Here is a 14,846-nt window from a genome sequence, read left to right on the forward strand (position 1 = left end):
ACTCATCCTTTCAGCACCGTACGGCTCTCCGAATCTCTTAGAGAAGGCTGCGGTCAGCCTTCTCATTCTCCGATGTTGGATTTTGTAGGCAACAGGAGTGGGCCTGTCGTTTTCTTTCAACCAGCCGGAACGCTTCCTCCTTCTGCCAGGTTCTCTGGGGAGGTGTGGACCGCATACCCAATGCAGCCATTGTAGCTGCATGGGCCACAGTCTTGAACCTCACCCATTTCCCCTCAGCATCAGAAAGGAGGGGGGAATGATGCTAACCCCAGTTGCAAGCGATGTTGAAATTCCTGCTTGCAACTATCCTCAGCTAGCTGAGACGAGGCCACTGTGGGATTGAATGGGGTCCTAGATGGACACACACCACTGGAGTAGAAGAATGGCAGGTGCATCTTACAGATGACAAGTTGATGGTCAGTGGGCAGATCAGCTCCACGGTAGGTCCTGGTGTCAAGGACATGGGCCTGCATCCGCTGGTCTTAATAATAGAGTCCAGTAGATGTTCTTGCTTGGACCCGGTGTGCAATAATGATGTTGTGTGGATGCGCCGATGCCGGAACAGCGTGTTGGGAACTACAACCCCATGGACTGCACAGAAGTCTAGCAGCCTCTTTCCGTTATTATTGAGCTGATCTGGCCCATGCCTTCCGATCACTCCAACCATGGTGTCTGCGTCATGACCCACTCGGGCATTACAGTTACCTTACAGGATGACTCTATCCCGAGGGGCCACTTTAGCTAGCACCTGTGACAGGAAGTTATAGAAGGCATCTGACTCGTCTGCATCCCTCCATTAGTGTTCATCTTCTTTGGGGCCATAAGCAACCAACACCACCATTCCTCGCCTCTTGTTGATGGAGAGGCGACTTACAGCTACCCACACCTCACCGCCATGCTCCCACACCCCCTTCATTATTTTGTTCAAAAGTGCCACTCCCTGCTGCTTGGTAGTTTCCTGCCCCAAGCACACACACATGCATGAACACACATGCATACACGCGCACGAACACATGCGCACAAATCCATAACGAACACACGCACGGACGAACAACAAAAACCGCAGCCAATACAGAGTGCAGCAGCAGGAGCGACTCGTTAGGGGAGTTGGCGGCCGTACTTGGACTTGTTCTCCTCGTAGTGAGCGCTAGTCTGGATGTAGCGAGCCAGCTCGATCTGCATGTCTCCAAACAGCGGCACCACTTGCAGTTGCTGCGGGTAAAGCAGACGGACAGCAAGGATTTGGGGTCATGCCAGGTTTAGGGAACCCCTATTATGTATGAACCTCTTCCTTAGCGAGGGCCGAGCAGGAAGATAAACAACACGCACACCCTCGGGGGATCCTATAACACTGGTGTGTTCAAGAGCATCCACAACGTTTAACAATGGGGTAGTCCGACGTTTTGCTCGTATAACACGTACGCTTTTGCGATCAATATTATCCATAAGAGGTTTCTTTTGGCTGTCCGCCTGAGGATGCTAGTTGTAATTACCAGCAAAACGTCGTACTCGAATTGTAAATGTTGTGGGTTTACTCTCTAACACACCGGTGTGCTGTACTAGTGACGAATTGTCATGTTCTGTTTACGTGACAACCTTTACGAGTTGGTTGTGTCGGGTGGTGGCGGGTTTAACTAAACATTTATATATTTACGCGACTTAACCCAAAAAAACCTCGATGATGGTTTTGCTCGTAGTTACAACCGGCGTCAGGCAGTTTCCAAATTGTGAAAATGTCCTCTCGTCTTGGGGCCTCAAACAGGTGATGTGATGTCATCAGTGTGCACCCATAAGGAAGCAGGAAGTGGCAGGAATCGATAACTAGAGGTTAATGTATGTGCATACATTTGAGTTCAATGTTAAGGTGGAATGTTATTGAGGGACCATTGTCTTGGTGTGGTCTGGGACTGTTCTTGCTATTGTTTTGTTGCCTTGCCCAAGCTTGGGAATTGGTGTACTTATACAATTTTTGCTTATATACTTTACGTATTTTAACATGTATGTTAATTTATTTATTTGTGGTGATGTTCTTACCTTTCCTATACATGACACTGTTTGTTGTTGAAACTGGACATCTGTTAAAAAAAGAGCTTCATTGCTCATTGGATTTCTCCAGGATAGATAAAGATTATTTTGATGCAACGTTTGCTCTGAATAAATTATGTGGACATGTTAATTTTATGTAATATAGACTTATGTTGTGATACAGGTTATTCAAAGTTAATTAGTTATAATGGTTGGTTCTTCTTTCTTCTTTTATGCATTTGTCCCACTCATATGGGGTCGCCCTGTCCTGCCCAACCTTATAATAGATGGTTAGTAATGTTATAATCATGTTGTAGGAGTTTAAATTAATGTAAATACACTTCATATTGAGGTTGTCATGCGATTACTTAATGATGTGTGTTGGGTGGAGAAGGGTTTACGACACACACTTTACTTCCGCCACCTGACCAAATTATTAATCAAAATATTTGACGCAAAAACGTACATTGTTTTCATCTACACACAGGTCCTCGCAGTATCTGAGTGCGAGCACTGCCAGGCAACAATATTCCCCACTCTAAGACCGACTAGTGCATATAAGATGCTTGTAGTGACAGTTATCTATGTATGTATATATTACTTGTGGCCCATTTGGATGTGGTAGGCTTCACGTAGCCCAGGGGAAGCGAGATTCACCACCCCTGGGTTTGGCTAGCGTGGGAAAGATGAGCATACGTCAAGTAAGGTAAAGAGGTCACCCCAGACAATGAAAATGATACCACCAAAGCTCGTCACCGCTTCCTTCCCCGTGCAACGCCTAGCAGCGATGGCCAGAAAAACTTAACCAAGGGAACCAATGCCTAAGCATCTACTGCCCCACTGCCATCTGCGAGTTGCCTAGAAATAAGTCCTGAATGCTCAGTGGTGCGTGTTTGGACAAGTCAACGACAGAAGGGTGGGGGATTGCAAGCCATGTATCACGAGAAAATGCCAAAGGCACCATTGAAGCCAGGATGAAGTATAATTTGCACACAAAAAAAGCAGAGACATTAAACTGAAACTTTGTCTCGCATGGAGGCACCTTAAAGAACTTGTCAATCTTGTTCAGACTGATCCTTCTCTTGGCATCCAGTTTGTAGATGTTGCTCTTCTCACCGTCCATTAGGAAGAGCCCAAAGCCCATCACCTGTTGTCAAATTGCGATAAAAGCACCAAGAAACCCAACATTCATGCAAATTTACAATCTAAAAGGTTCATAAATTTCCCCACCCCCACCGATTTTTGGGTTAACACAACACGTAATTTTTGGCTCTCAGGCTTTTTAAATCAGATGTTAAAATTAGGCTTCAGCGCATGCTTCCAAACCTCTGGATGCAACTGGGTAAAACAACGAAATAAAGCGGCGCGTATGCACGAATTACGTAAACGTTTCCCAACGTGTCAGTCCTCGGAGGTATTTAATCAGCGATAATGACAGGTGTGCCTGGATCAGGCACACAGGGAGCCAGGTAGGTTGGAGACCAAATTTAAGCCATTAACAAATTGGAGGTAGATTCTTGAATCTGATTGTGGAGCTTTGACAGAGGCGGCTCTTGGGTCAAAGTGGCCGGTTCCCTTTTGTTTCACCTGACGACGATTGCTTGTGTTGCGATCGAAACGTCGTGATATTGTTATTATTTAGAAAAAAAATTATTCTATCTACGTGGCTTCATCGAAAGACCCAAAGAAATATGAATTCCTACAGTCACGAAAGCTTTAAGTCAAGATTTGGCCGATTCCCATTGGGTACGTCCTACATGACAATGCAACTTCACACCCAAGTTTCACTCATATCGGATTATCTTAATAATTACAGTGTATCGTGTCCCTCCCCCAGTTGAGCCAATGCGTAATCTTAGTTGGAAAATGTTAAAAGTTGAAAAGTTTCGTCTCCAAATTTCATCGGAGCACAAATAAATGTCCCGATGCTTGTATGAGCATTGACGCGACTATACACAGGGTGATCAATTAGTAGATACCCCACTAAAATAACAAAGATACATTAGACAGAACAGCATTTAAAATCAATGCCTCCACGCATCTCCCACCAATCTGAAATAAAAACTCATTATATCCTTTAAAACGCTCCTCTCGAAGCTACGGAGCCATCTCTTTCACAGCATCCAAACAGCCGTTGAGAAGAGACTAATCAGAAATCAGGAGGGTATCTGTAAATGATTCACCCTTTATATCATGTGAATGGTCCATAGACTCTGCTGCCACTAAAGATCCTATGCACAGTGCAATGGATTTTTTTATTGAATTGTGACCTTGACAAAAAACACCTCAATAAATTGCGGAGGAGTAAATCACCACTTGCCATGAAAATACCGACATTGTCACAAGTGCATCTTGATAGAAGACAGGTTATACTACAGATATTGGGATGTTTAGCCAATACCGTGAATGAGTGTTCGCTTCGTGTGTGAGGAAACCGGAGGATCCGGAGAAATCCTGTGCAACACGAGGGGTTAACGGTCAAAGCTCCACAATCAGATTCAAGAATCGACTTCCATTTGTTAATGGCTTCAATTTGGTCTCCAACCTACCCATCAACCAAGACCTCAACAATGGCAACAACTCAGGTCCCGATCCTGTGATCACGCTGCTGTCGACATCCTAGAATGTCACGCAGATCCAGAAGAACGCTGCTAGCAAGCACAGCAGAACGCAGATGTCCAGAATAAACTCCTCATTCAAGACCCAAATGTCGCATCTCCTGGCTTTGACGTTCCTCGAAGCCACTGCTGGTGTAACCATCAACCGTATCAGAACATCAACTGCAGGCCAATGCACACATCTCCTTCATAAATGTAAAATTAAAGACGAGTAACAGCGGTGTGATTGCGGCCATGCCACCAATACTATGGACCAAAGAGTAAACCACTGCAGTCTGCTCTCCTTCAATGGAAGAAAATAAAAAAATACGAAACTCTCTCCTGAATTACCCTCGTGGCTAGCAGACCTCGACATTGGAATTTTGCTCCGGGACATATTGCTTATACGCAATAGTAGAATGGGGTTTTGTTAAGAAAACAGATAAATCAGGCACAAAACAGCCATGAATGAGCTGGCATTAAGGGCAGAGCTTACCTTGAGAAGCATGTGCTTCTCACTGGGGGTCAGGTACAGCTTGTCGTCGTAAAACTCCACACAGAGGTTCACGATGTCAGCCAGCAGCTCCTCGTAGCCGGGAATCACCTCCAGATGCTGCTGCAGAGTCTGCAGGGAGAGAAGAGGAGCGAAGGATCGAGGAGGCAACACTTGCGCACGCGCAACCGGGCCTGCCGTCAACCGTCCATCATTGCTGCCATGCTCCGTCCCTTCCATCTGCTCGTCAGTGACGATATAACCAAATACGCGTCCACTGTGATCCTCTTTCACCAGCCAGAATCGCTGCCTCGAACCGTCTCAATTCCTTCTCTTCCAGATCTCTGGTTTTGTCATCCTCGCAGCGGCTTTTGGCTGGGCATCGAACAACAACGTTCACTGCATCGCGCGATTTCAGATGCGCTTCTGTGGCCACCTGGAATGCTCTTCCTTTTGATATTAGGAAGCCATTGGAGCTATGCATTTTTAGTTCTAGATTGAAAAATATTTATCTTAAGAAGTGGTTTTAGTGTTTAGTTTGTTGTCCTTTCCCCACACCTCCCATGAGCATACCGCCTCCTACGTCCTTGCGCTTCTGTTGTTGTCAATCCTATTTAGAGGTATCCCTCGATTTACAAAAGTTCAGTTTATGAAATTTTGCGTGAACGCAATTGACAAATCATGGACACTTTTTAATGAACAAAATCAAATTTTCACGTGAACAAAATATCACTACGGCCACGCGCCATGAGATCATCAAACGAGAAGCACTCGGGAGGCTGTGCCATCAACCATTTGCAATAGCGTCACGGTGTCCCTGCAGTGCAACAGTAACGCCTCCACATCACCACCCCAGTCATTCCAACATGCAGATCTGTTGGCGAGTTCCCTGAAAAGGTTAATTTTATATTATTTTAAACTAATTATTCAATAGTTTTAATATTTACGTTCTTTATTATTATTTTTGTCTTGTGAAAAGTGACAGCTGTATATTGTGGGGTTAGGAGGAGAGTTGGAACGACCATCAGAAACACATTTTTAGTCTATAGTATTAAATGGGAAAAGCCATTCTGATTTATGACCTATAGTTTTATGCGCAATTTGAAGATCGCATCCCTTTCGTAAATCGAGGGATACCTGTACTTATAGCATTATCGTCCAGCCTGTGTGTAATTATGACAATCGACACATGTTTGGAAAAATCGTGCATACGCATGGATTCTGCAACGCCTTCAAATTTGCGTTTGTCTTTGGATGCATTCATAATGAGCAGCAGCACGAAACTGGTGGGTAGCTGTCAGGGCAATACGCATGCACGCGCATGTCATCTTTGGTTTGTGACTCAAGTTGTGGGCAATCATTTATCAACTGGGATAGTTTTTCAAGTGGAGAAGTCCAAAGCTACCAAACAATTTACACTCAAGTTTTCATTGCGCAGGCAGACCTCGCTCGGCACTTAAGATGCGTTCCCGGAGAAGTGAGGAGCGCGAATCGAATCGGCGCTGAAAGGGGTCATCAGACCATTGTATATACGGGGATGCATTCCCGACATGGTTATTCATTTCGCAAAAGCAACAAATGAGTTTTACCTTCTTGGTTCTTTCGGTAAAGTCACGTAGAAGGAAAATAATAAAATAATAAAAATAAAACATAATAAAATAATTCTCACGACGTTTCGGCCACAACGCAAGCAGCCGTCTTCAGGTGGAGAACAGGTCTGTCGAGAAGGCAGAGTCTGAATGCCTTCTCGACAGACCTGTTCTCCACCTGAAGACGGCTGCTTGCGTTGTGGCCGAAACGTCGTGAGAATTATTTTATTATGTTTTATTTTTATTATTTTATTATTTTCCTTCTACGTGACTTTACCGAAAGAACCAAGAAGATGAATCCCTGCAGTCACGAAAGCTTTAAATCGAAATGAGTTTTATTGGTAGTATCGGTATTAGCGTTCGTAATAATGCAGATGGTAAATATTTCAAGAACTACTCAACATTCTGCCGCCCCAACCCTCACCAGGACAAGAGGATTGAGAAACTAAATAAACGAAAATTTATTACAATAACATCAGTATTATGTACAGTACTCATAAGTGAATTCTACTGCACTCCTCCTACAAGGCAGTGGTGGGAGACGAGGTTGGAGGAGCTGCTGCTGCTGCTGCACTCCAAATCCGGGGTCATTCTCAGAGGAGAGCTTCAGGACCTTCGTGATCTTAGCGATGCCCTTAGTCTACATTCTTGTGGTGAGGTTCCTTTTAAGTGGTGCCCGAGACTCTATCCTGGTCCCGTGAGTTCTCACCTGGCTAAACAAATACATTTTTTCTCTCTCATGTAATCGCGACCACTAATCGCGTTAATAGAATCATGGCGGTGGGTTCTGGTTGGCTCGGAGCGTGCGGCGCTCTCATTGGCCGAGTGAATGATGGGGGCCAGGACGTTTCTTCAGCCAGCGCTGATGCATGTTCTCCCTCATAAGCACCGAGCAGATTTGTTTTTTTATTTTCGTCAGTTGTTTTTTACTTCCTCCAGGACAAAGAGCGCCGTAACGAGTGAGCGTTCGACAGGGCCACGCTTAGCGAGGTCTGCCTGTGTGTATGTGTGTGAAGCAAGGTCTGCCTGCTTTGGTTCATCTTTACGAGATGATGCTTGCCCCCCTTTCACACAAATGATGGGCAGTCAATGAATCAAACCTTAGACAGCATTAAAACAGCGATGCGAGTTGAAAATACCATCGCTAATGTTATTCAAATCTATATATATAAAAGGGAAATCTGTGAATGTGTGTCTGTTCGAATGTTTAGCATACTTCCCGACATGCAACAAACTTGAAATTTGGCATGTGGGTAGCTTCCAGACTGTACACAATGCAAAAAGTATAAAAATAGACTTTTGTATTTTGGGGGGGAGTGGGGGGGCGCACTAATGGATATATTTTGCACGGCAAGTGAGCGGTGACGTCACATCTGTGATGTCACCCGCATGCGGCAGCGTCACGCAGTGTGCCTGCTGACGTCACGGAATCCCCCCCCCACCTGCCGCGTAGGCCGTGTATTAATCCAAGACAAGAATCCAAGTTCCGGGCGAAGCCGGCTAGTAAAGCTGGTAAATTATAAATGACACAATTACAATTGTGAGATGGGCCCATGGCTCTGCCCACCAATAGCATGTTAACAGACAAGAGTCGTCGAATTATTCTGATCTCTTATGTTTCACTCTTCATATTTGTCAGTCGTGTTTCAATCTTCACATCTGCATGAAGAAATGTGGACAAGTACGTGATAAGGTCAATCAGTCAATCATCCCCCATGATTGACATGGCGAGTGGAGGTCTTCATCCAGCAGAGGATTGACCAAGGGCTGTAAATTATAATTAGTATAATTGTTGTCGTAAATCAATGACTTGACGCTTACCTGCGTGATTTTATTGTGACTTGCCAGAAACATGGACAGGTTTTGAGATTCCTGGATGGCCTGCGGGTCAGCCATCTTGCGCAGGAACTGAGCAGCTCTGGAACAAACGCCCCAAAAGAATGGAAGAGCGGACAAATTAAAATACTTTACGAGGTTCCTCTCTCACTCATCCCCAAGTCTCGTTGATCTCCCTTTCATCTCACTAATCTGTATCTCGATTTCTCGGTGAGCGATATCTCCCGGCGGGCCGCTGAAAGAGCCTTGCCACATCCAGTCCACAGGCCACTAGCTGAAGAACCCTGCTCACCTAGATCATTGACAACACACACGACTCAACTTGTATATTGTGAAAGTAAGAATTTGTTTTAATAATTTAATAACTTTGTTATTACCAATTTGTTATTTTCCCCCCGCCCCTCCCAACATTAACCTGATTGTCCCACGATAACACGTCATGAGAAGACGGATCCATGCGGATCTCTTGCACAGCAGTGCAGCCCTTCCAGTGACCTATGCTTCACAAAGTTGGGGGCAGCACTTTCCCACGCCCTCTGCATATTTAATTCTCAGGGTTGGAATTTAGTGAAATTAAGTGCAGAACCAAACTTCACACGATGGGTTTGTTTGTGTGTGCAACTGGGCTGAGACCATCAACTGACTGCACTTGAGAAAGCTGCTTTAATGGCGTGTGGCTGCCTAGAGTCGAACCCCAGATCTCAGCGCTTCAGGTTCGGCCACCTGACCCCCTGGAGCCACGCAGCCCCCTCTGAAGCATAGGCAGAATCGATTTCGGCGGACGAATTGTCACCTCCCCCGACCGCGCGGGTGCGTAGCTTGCGGCTTGCGTGTTACCGCTTGTAGGCGGAGTAGTCGTTCTTGACGCTCGACTTCATGTTCTTGAGCTCGTCGAGGACGGCAAACATGTTGATGAACTTGCCCAGCGTGAGAAGGTACGCTTCGGACACAAAGTCCTTGCGCCGCTCGGCAGTGGCACAGCCGCTTCATCTCCTCGCAAAACTTCTCGATCGCCTTTCGCTGAACGGGACAGAGCGTATCGGGGCACCAACCATCGTCACCACTACCAAACACAAACGTCCGCCCGCATAGCCTACATAAGCTGTTGGTTGGGCCAAGTGCTCTTAGGGAGCGTAATATCTTACAAACGCAAGCAAAATTATAATCAACCGAGTAATTGGGAAAATTAAGTCTCCCCATCCAAGAGGAGCTCAATAACATCCCTCACGATTGCTTGACATCACACAAGTCCAATAGGACCCACGCGCTTAACCTTTAACAATGCAACTTCCACCCATATGATGCCTGTGAAAGCCAAACGATTTCACAACAAATCACAAACACCTTATGAAACACCCAACGTCGAAGACCCCTGATTTTAACCTTCCGCAATACTTATAGGCCACGACCCTAGACCACATCCACCGCACAAACCATTGGCAGACGCGGATACTTGATATGATGCACATAAGTAAAATTTTAAACATATCCGGTGCCCATAGGAACAAATAACGACTCGGTGTCCGATTCACAAACAAGGAGGAGGAGTAAGTGATCCACTCCGCTAATCCTGACAAAATCATTTGGCTCAACCACCTAGACGTAAAATAACAGTTGTTGCCTTCCATTAATATCAGCCAAACAAAAAGGAACTGAGAAAGAGGTCGCATTGCCAAACCCATTAGCCGTGGTTCAGAGGCTGCCAAGCACATACCTGGAAATGCATGAAGTTCATGAGCTTTGTGACTTCGGGCTCCAGGACCTCCACCGTCTTCTCGTAAATCTCCACTCTGTTCGGCTGTTCATTGCACTTCACCTACAAACAACGACAGCGATTCCCCCACGCGGCGTTGTACGCACCTAATTACGCGGTGGACACCCACAGAGGCCAAGAGGATCCAGAGGGAAGCAGCAGAAGAGATGGCGATATGAAATCAAAACAGTCCGCACAACAACTCAGGAAGAGAATGAAAGTGGGGGGAGGCCTATATCCAGCAGTGGAAAGTTACAGACCGACAACAGTAACATTAAAACTGTGGGGGCCTATAACTTAATCACCCAGAATGCACTCCATCTCATCAGATCTGGATAGTACTTGGGTGAGCAACCACTGTGTATTGCAGGCGTTATAGGCTGTGTGCGTAGAGGGCAGTACAGCAAAATCATGTGTTTTACTGTACTTCTATGATCCCATGTTTATGCTCACAGCCTTCATCAACTCACACATCAGCGTGATGAAGTATGATCTATGAGAATCGTCAGAAATGTCATATCGAGGCCAAATTTTCAGTGTTTTGAATTCATAAGCAGGCACACATTCCTAATGCATGTGCAGGGTGGTACGGCCAGCATCACATCCGAATGCCTTTGTCTCCCCAGTGCTGATGTGAACACACCACACCATGTACTCATTCAAGGCGGATTCGACTTGCGGGAGGCTCAAAACTGGTTCAAATATACGTTGCTGATGTTAGCCACGGCCAGGAATTTAACTCGGGTCACTGGGTTCAGACAACCACCGCACCACTGTAATACAAATGTAGTGATATGGAATAGGTCACTACGGCATGTAGCGCTGGCTGCTGGCAAAAAGGAGCTTGACTGCCATGGCAACCCTGTCGGCCAGAAGTGAGGGGGTAGGCGGGAGGAAGGGATGTGGGGAGGGGACGCAGGGGGTACGGGAGAAGCCCGGGAACCTTCTAGGGGGTTCTAGAAGGGGGGCATAGCCAAGGGGGAACGAGGCTGCACTGGGGGAATATAAGGGGGACCCCGGAGAGGACTCAGGGCCGTTGTTGGAGCGGACCCCTGAAGGCCGTCAAGTCAAGTCTCGCCAAGTCTTCGTCATCGACAACATCGTCTTACCCTCGTCTCAGCGTTGTGGGTCAGGCAGCCCGTTGCTGTCCTGACCTTACTATAGTATTCTCAGTGCCTGCGAAGGCTATACATAAACAGAGTGCCTCCTGATATAGCGTCTCTCTAGTCTATCACTACACAAAGACAAAGATGCGCACATTGACACATAGACAAAACAGACGCGCATGGACAAATCTCAGAGGTCTCCACATGCAAACTCACTTCCTGGTTTTCACTCTGAACACCGGTAAGGGACGAGCTTCGTCGATGCATTGCTATAATGAGGGCACGAGGCAAAGCTGAGTAGGTTAAGGTGCACGACGCGGCAGTGGAGGAGAAACCAGTGAGCAGTAGAGGCAAAACCAGTGGGCAGTGGAGGTGAAACCAGTGGGCAGCCAACAGAGGAGACCAGCGCTCACCTGTGGGATAGCCCGGGAGATGCACCTCCAGGTGTAGAGCATGACAGCGTACTCTTGGCCTTCCTCCAGCATCTCATTCTGAAATCGCAGACCAAGATTGCCCGCATCGCTTACAAACAGTGCCAACGGTCGTCACGGCACACGAAAGGGGGCGGCATGGCCGGCACCACGCCCACGCAGACAGAAGGCAAAGGATCCCCCGTGTAGCCCTTCATCGACTGTTGGGGTGAGTGCTGTACACGAGCAACCTACGAGGGGCAACGCGGCATAGAAGGGGGCTGTGTGACCAACATTGTGCTCGGCCACCTTTGTCTCCCTAAGCGCTGATGTTTACACACCGCACCAGACACTCATATAAGGTTGAGCTCACTTTATGGAGGCCCAGGAACGGTTTAGATATGAATTACCGATATTGGCCGTGAGCAGGAATTAGCCGGCGTGTTCATAAGCGCAGTGCGCGACCCACTGCGCCACTGCTCCACACTAACACACCCTCTCCTATTTTACGCCAAGTCACCTATGACTAGGCACATTACCTATCAGCAAACCTCTCAGAATGTGCACCTAGCCCACAGAACTCCAGAAGCTAAGCCTGGATAGTACTCATGAGCAACCACCATGCATGACAACAGGTTGTCACACGAAACCCATTGTTGTTCTGTACTTCTATGCTTTTTGTCTTCTCCAACCCGCACCAATTTGCATGAAGATAAAAAAAAACCCAAGTCCTGCACGGTGTGAGGGAGGGCCTTCATCCAGCAGCAGATGTCTAAACGGGCTGCATACGTGCGTCAACTTGGGATGTCATGCGACCGAGTCGCGCTCATTGCACTTACCATTCCGGAGTGGACGGTTGCTTGCTCGATGTACCTGGCAATACCGGTAACAAAAGCATTGCGATCCTCAAAGTTGGTGTCAAAGTTGGCCTGTGACAAAAGAGGACATCCATTAGCTCATAAGATGATCACCGTCACATAGAGCAGCAGCAGCAACAGTGATTCCGTAGACCAGCAATGTGGAACCTACGGCCCAACCAATTTAATTTCATATGGCCCCGTGGCTTCACGAGACCTACTACCACTTTGAATTGGCTAGCAAACAATATTTGTCCATCACTGCAAGCATCTGAGCCACACCGATCAAAAACAAGAGAAATATACTTGACACGCTCAGTCAATTCTGTCACTGTAAGGAGACTCTTGCAGTGTGAGAAGCGGCTGAGGTGTGTGTATGTGTTAACGCGCACGCGCGCGTGTGTTTGTTAACGCATGTGGGTTTGCTAATGCGTGTGTGGGTGTTAACGTGTGGATGCCCTCCAAAGGTTTTGAAATTCTTGTTCGGCCCTCCTTAAGGAAAAAAATGTCCCACCTCTGCTGTGGATGGTCAGCAAAAGTCTCCTATTCTATTATTGAGCACTGCAATATGTTCAGGAGCTGAATGATAGCCAGGAGAAGGCAGTTTTGTTATTCTTCCTCTGCTGAAGAAGAGCAGACTTCAGTGGTTTACTGTATGGTCCATCCTTAATATTGCATGGCCACAATCGCACTGCCCGTGGCTTGTCTGGAAAAAAGTCTATGAAGGAAATGACATGGCATGTATGTCTATCAGCATGTATGTCTATCGGCAAGAATTTGGCTCATGTTGAGAAGCAGGGATGTGGCAATCCACTCCCAACACAGTTTAATTAATTGTTACAATCTGGGGTAACGATTGTATTCATAGTTCTACATATTTTCGACCATTACAGTACATGAATATAAAGTGATATAAATCAGAATCTAGGGGTTTAAATATACATCGGTATGTATTTGTAGAATCCACACGGGCGTGAATATGTAGAATTCACAGCGGCATGAATCTGTCAAATTCCACAGCGGTGAAAATCTGTAAAATTAACAGCTATGTAAATCTGTAGAATCCACAGTGGTGTGAATCTGTAGATTCCAGAGTGGTGTAAATCTGTAGAATCTACAGTGGTGTGAATCTGTAGAATCCACAGTGGTGTGAATCTGTAAAATTTACAGTGGTGTAAATCTGTAGAATCCACATCAGTGTGAATCTGTAGAATCGACAGTGGTGTGAATCTGTAGAATCTACAGTGGTGTGAATCTGTAGAATCCACAGTGGTGTAAATCTGTAGAATCCACAGTGGTGTGAATCTGTAAAATCTACAGTGGTGTGAATCTGTAGAATCCACAGTGGTGTAAATCTGTAGAATCCACATCCGTGTGAATCTGTAGAATCCACAGCGGCATGAATCTGTAGGGTCTATAATGCATGTGGACCTGATAGAGAATGGAGGAAGGCGGTGGCTCGATGCACGGCTGCAGGTCGGGCAGAGGAAGCTCCTCCAACAGGTCCACGTTCGAAAGAGCCTCTTCCAGCGTCACGGACGACGCCATCTGGCCGGCAACGTCTCGGTCGGACACCTTCACCTCCACTGCCCTGAGGGAGAGCAAGGGAAAACAAACGGCCAGTGTTCATTCTGACAACAAACCTTCGCAACCCCAGAGCGTGATTGTGGAAAAGCCGAACACGCCATTGACAGTGGAACGATGAACCAGTTACATTCTATGGAGGCATAGGTGTGAATGTGTGTACGTGCATATGGGAGCAGTCGTGCAGCGGTTCTTCGTGCTTTTGGGATCCCTGACTCTCTGTTCACAATCATTAAGGACCATAATGACGGTGGCCAGGCCCAGGTAAAGCTGGGTGGCAGGGAGTCAGAGCCATTCCCTGTTCACCTTGGGGTGCAACAGGGATGTCCTCTGGCCTCTACACGACTTAACATCTTTTTTTGACCACGTAGTTTAAAAAGTTTTCCATAGTTGTACCAGAGGAATTTCCACACAGTACGAAGCCGATCGATGCCCGGGTGCAGTCGAGGGATGGGTCCTATAGGTCAACCATGTTATGTATGCTGGTGATTGCTGCCAAGCTGTTGCATAGCCTGTACCAAACGTTAATAATAAGAATAATGCCAATTAGATAATCCTCAATGAGCCTCAAGAATTGCCAACAAAGTCATACATTG

General features: G+C 46.5%; 1 protein-coding gene across 1 annotated transcript in view; it reads right to left on the bottom strand.

The window, feature by feature from the left end:
• The window catches only part of LOC133357701 (cytoplasmic FMR1-interacting protein 2-like), a 56,435-nt gene that overhangs the window by 37,406 nt on the left and 4,183 nt on the right, over positions 1-14,846 (bottom strand). The window contains 10 exon segments of the mRNA XM_061575795.1: positions 1,121-1,212; positions 3,068-3,172; positions 5,119-5,247; positions 8,526-8,622; positions 9,378-9,511; positions 9,513-9,560; positions 10,255-10,356; positions 11,813-11,890; positions 12,649-12,738; positions 14,098-14,257. Coding sequence (XP_061431779.1) covers positions 1,121-1,212; positions 3,068-3,172; positions 5,119-5,247; positions 8,526-8,622; positions 9,378-9,511; positions 9,513-9,560; positions 10,255-10,356; positions 11,813-11,890; positions 12,649-12,738; positions 14,098-14,214 — 992 coding nt within the window. The 5' untranslated portion in view covers positions 14,215-14,257.

This window comes from Lethenteron reissneri, chromosome 59, assembly GCF_015708825.2.
Source record: "Lethenteron reissneri isolate LAM-NWPU_2019-01 chromosome 59, ASM1570882v1, whole genome shotgun sequence".
Classification (NCBI taxonomy): Eukaryota; Metazoa; Chordata; class Hyperoartia; order Petromyzontiformes; family Petromyzontidae; genus Lethenteron; species Lethenteron reissneri.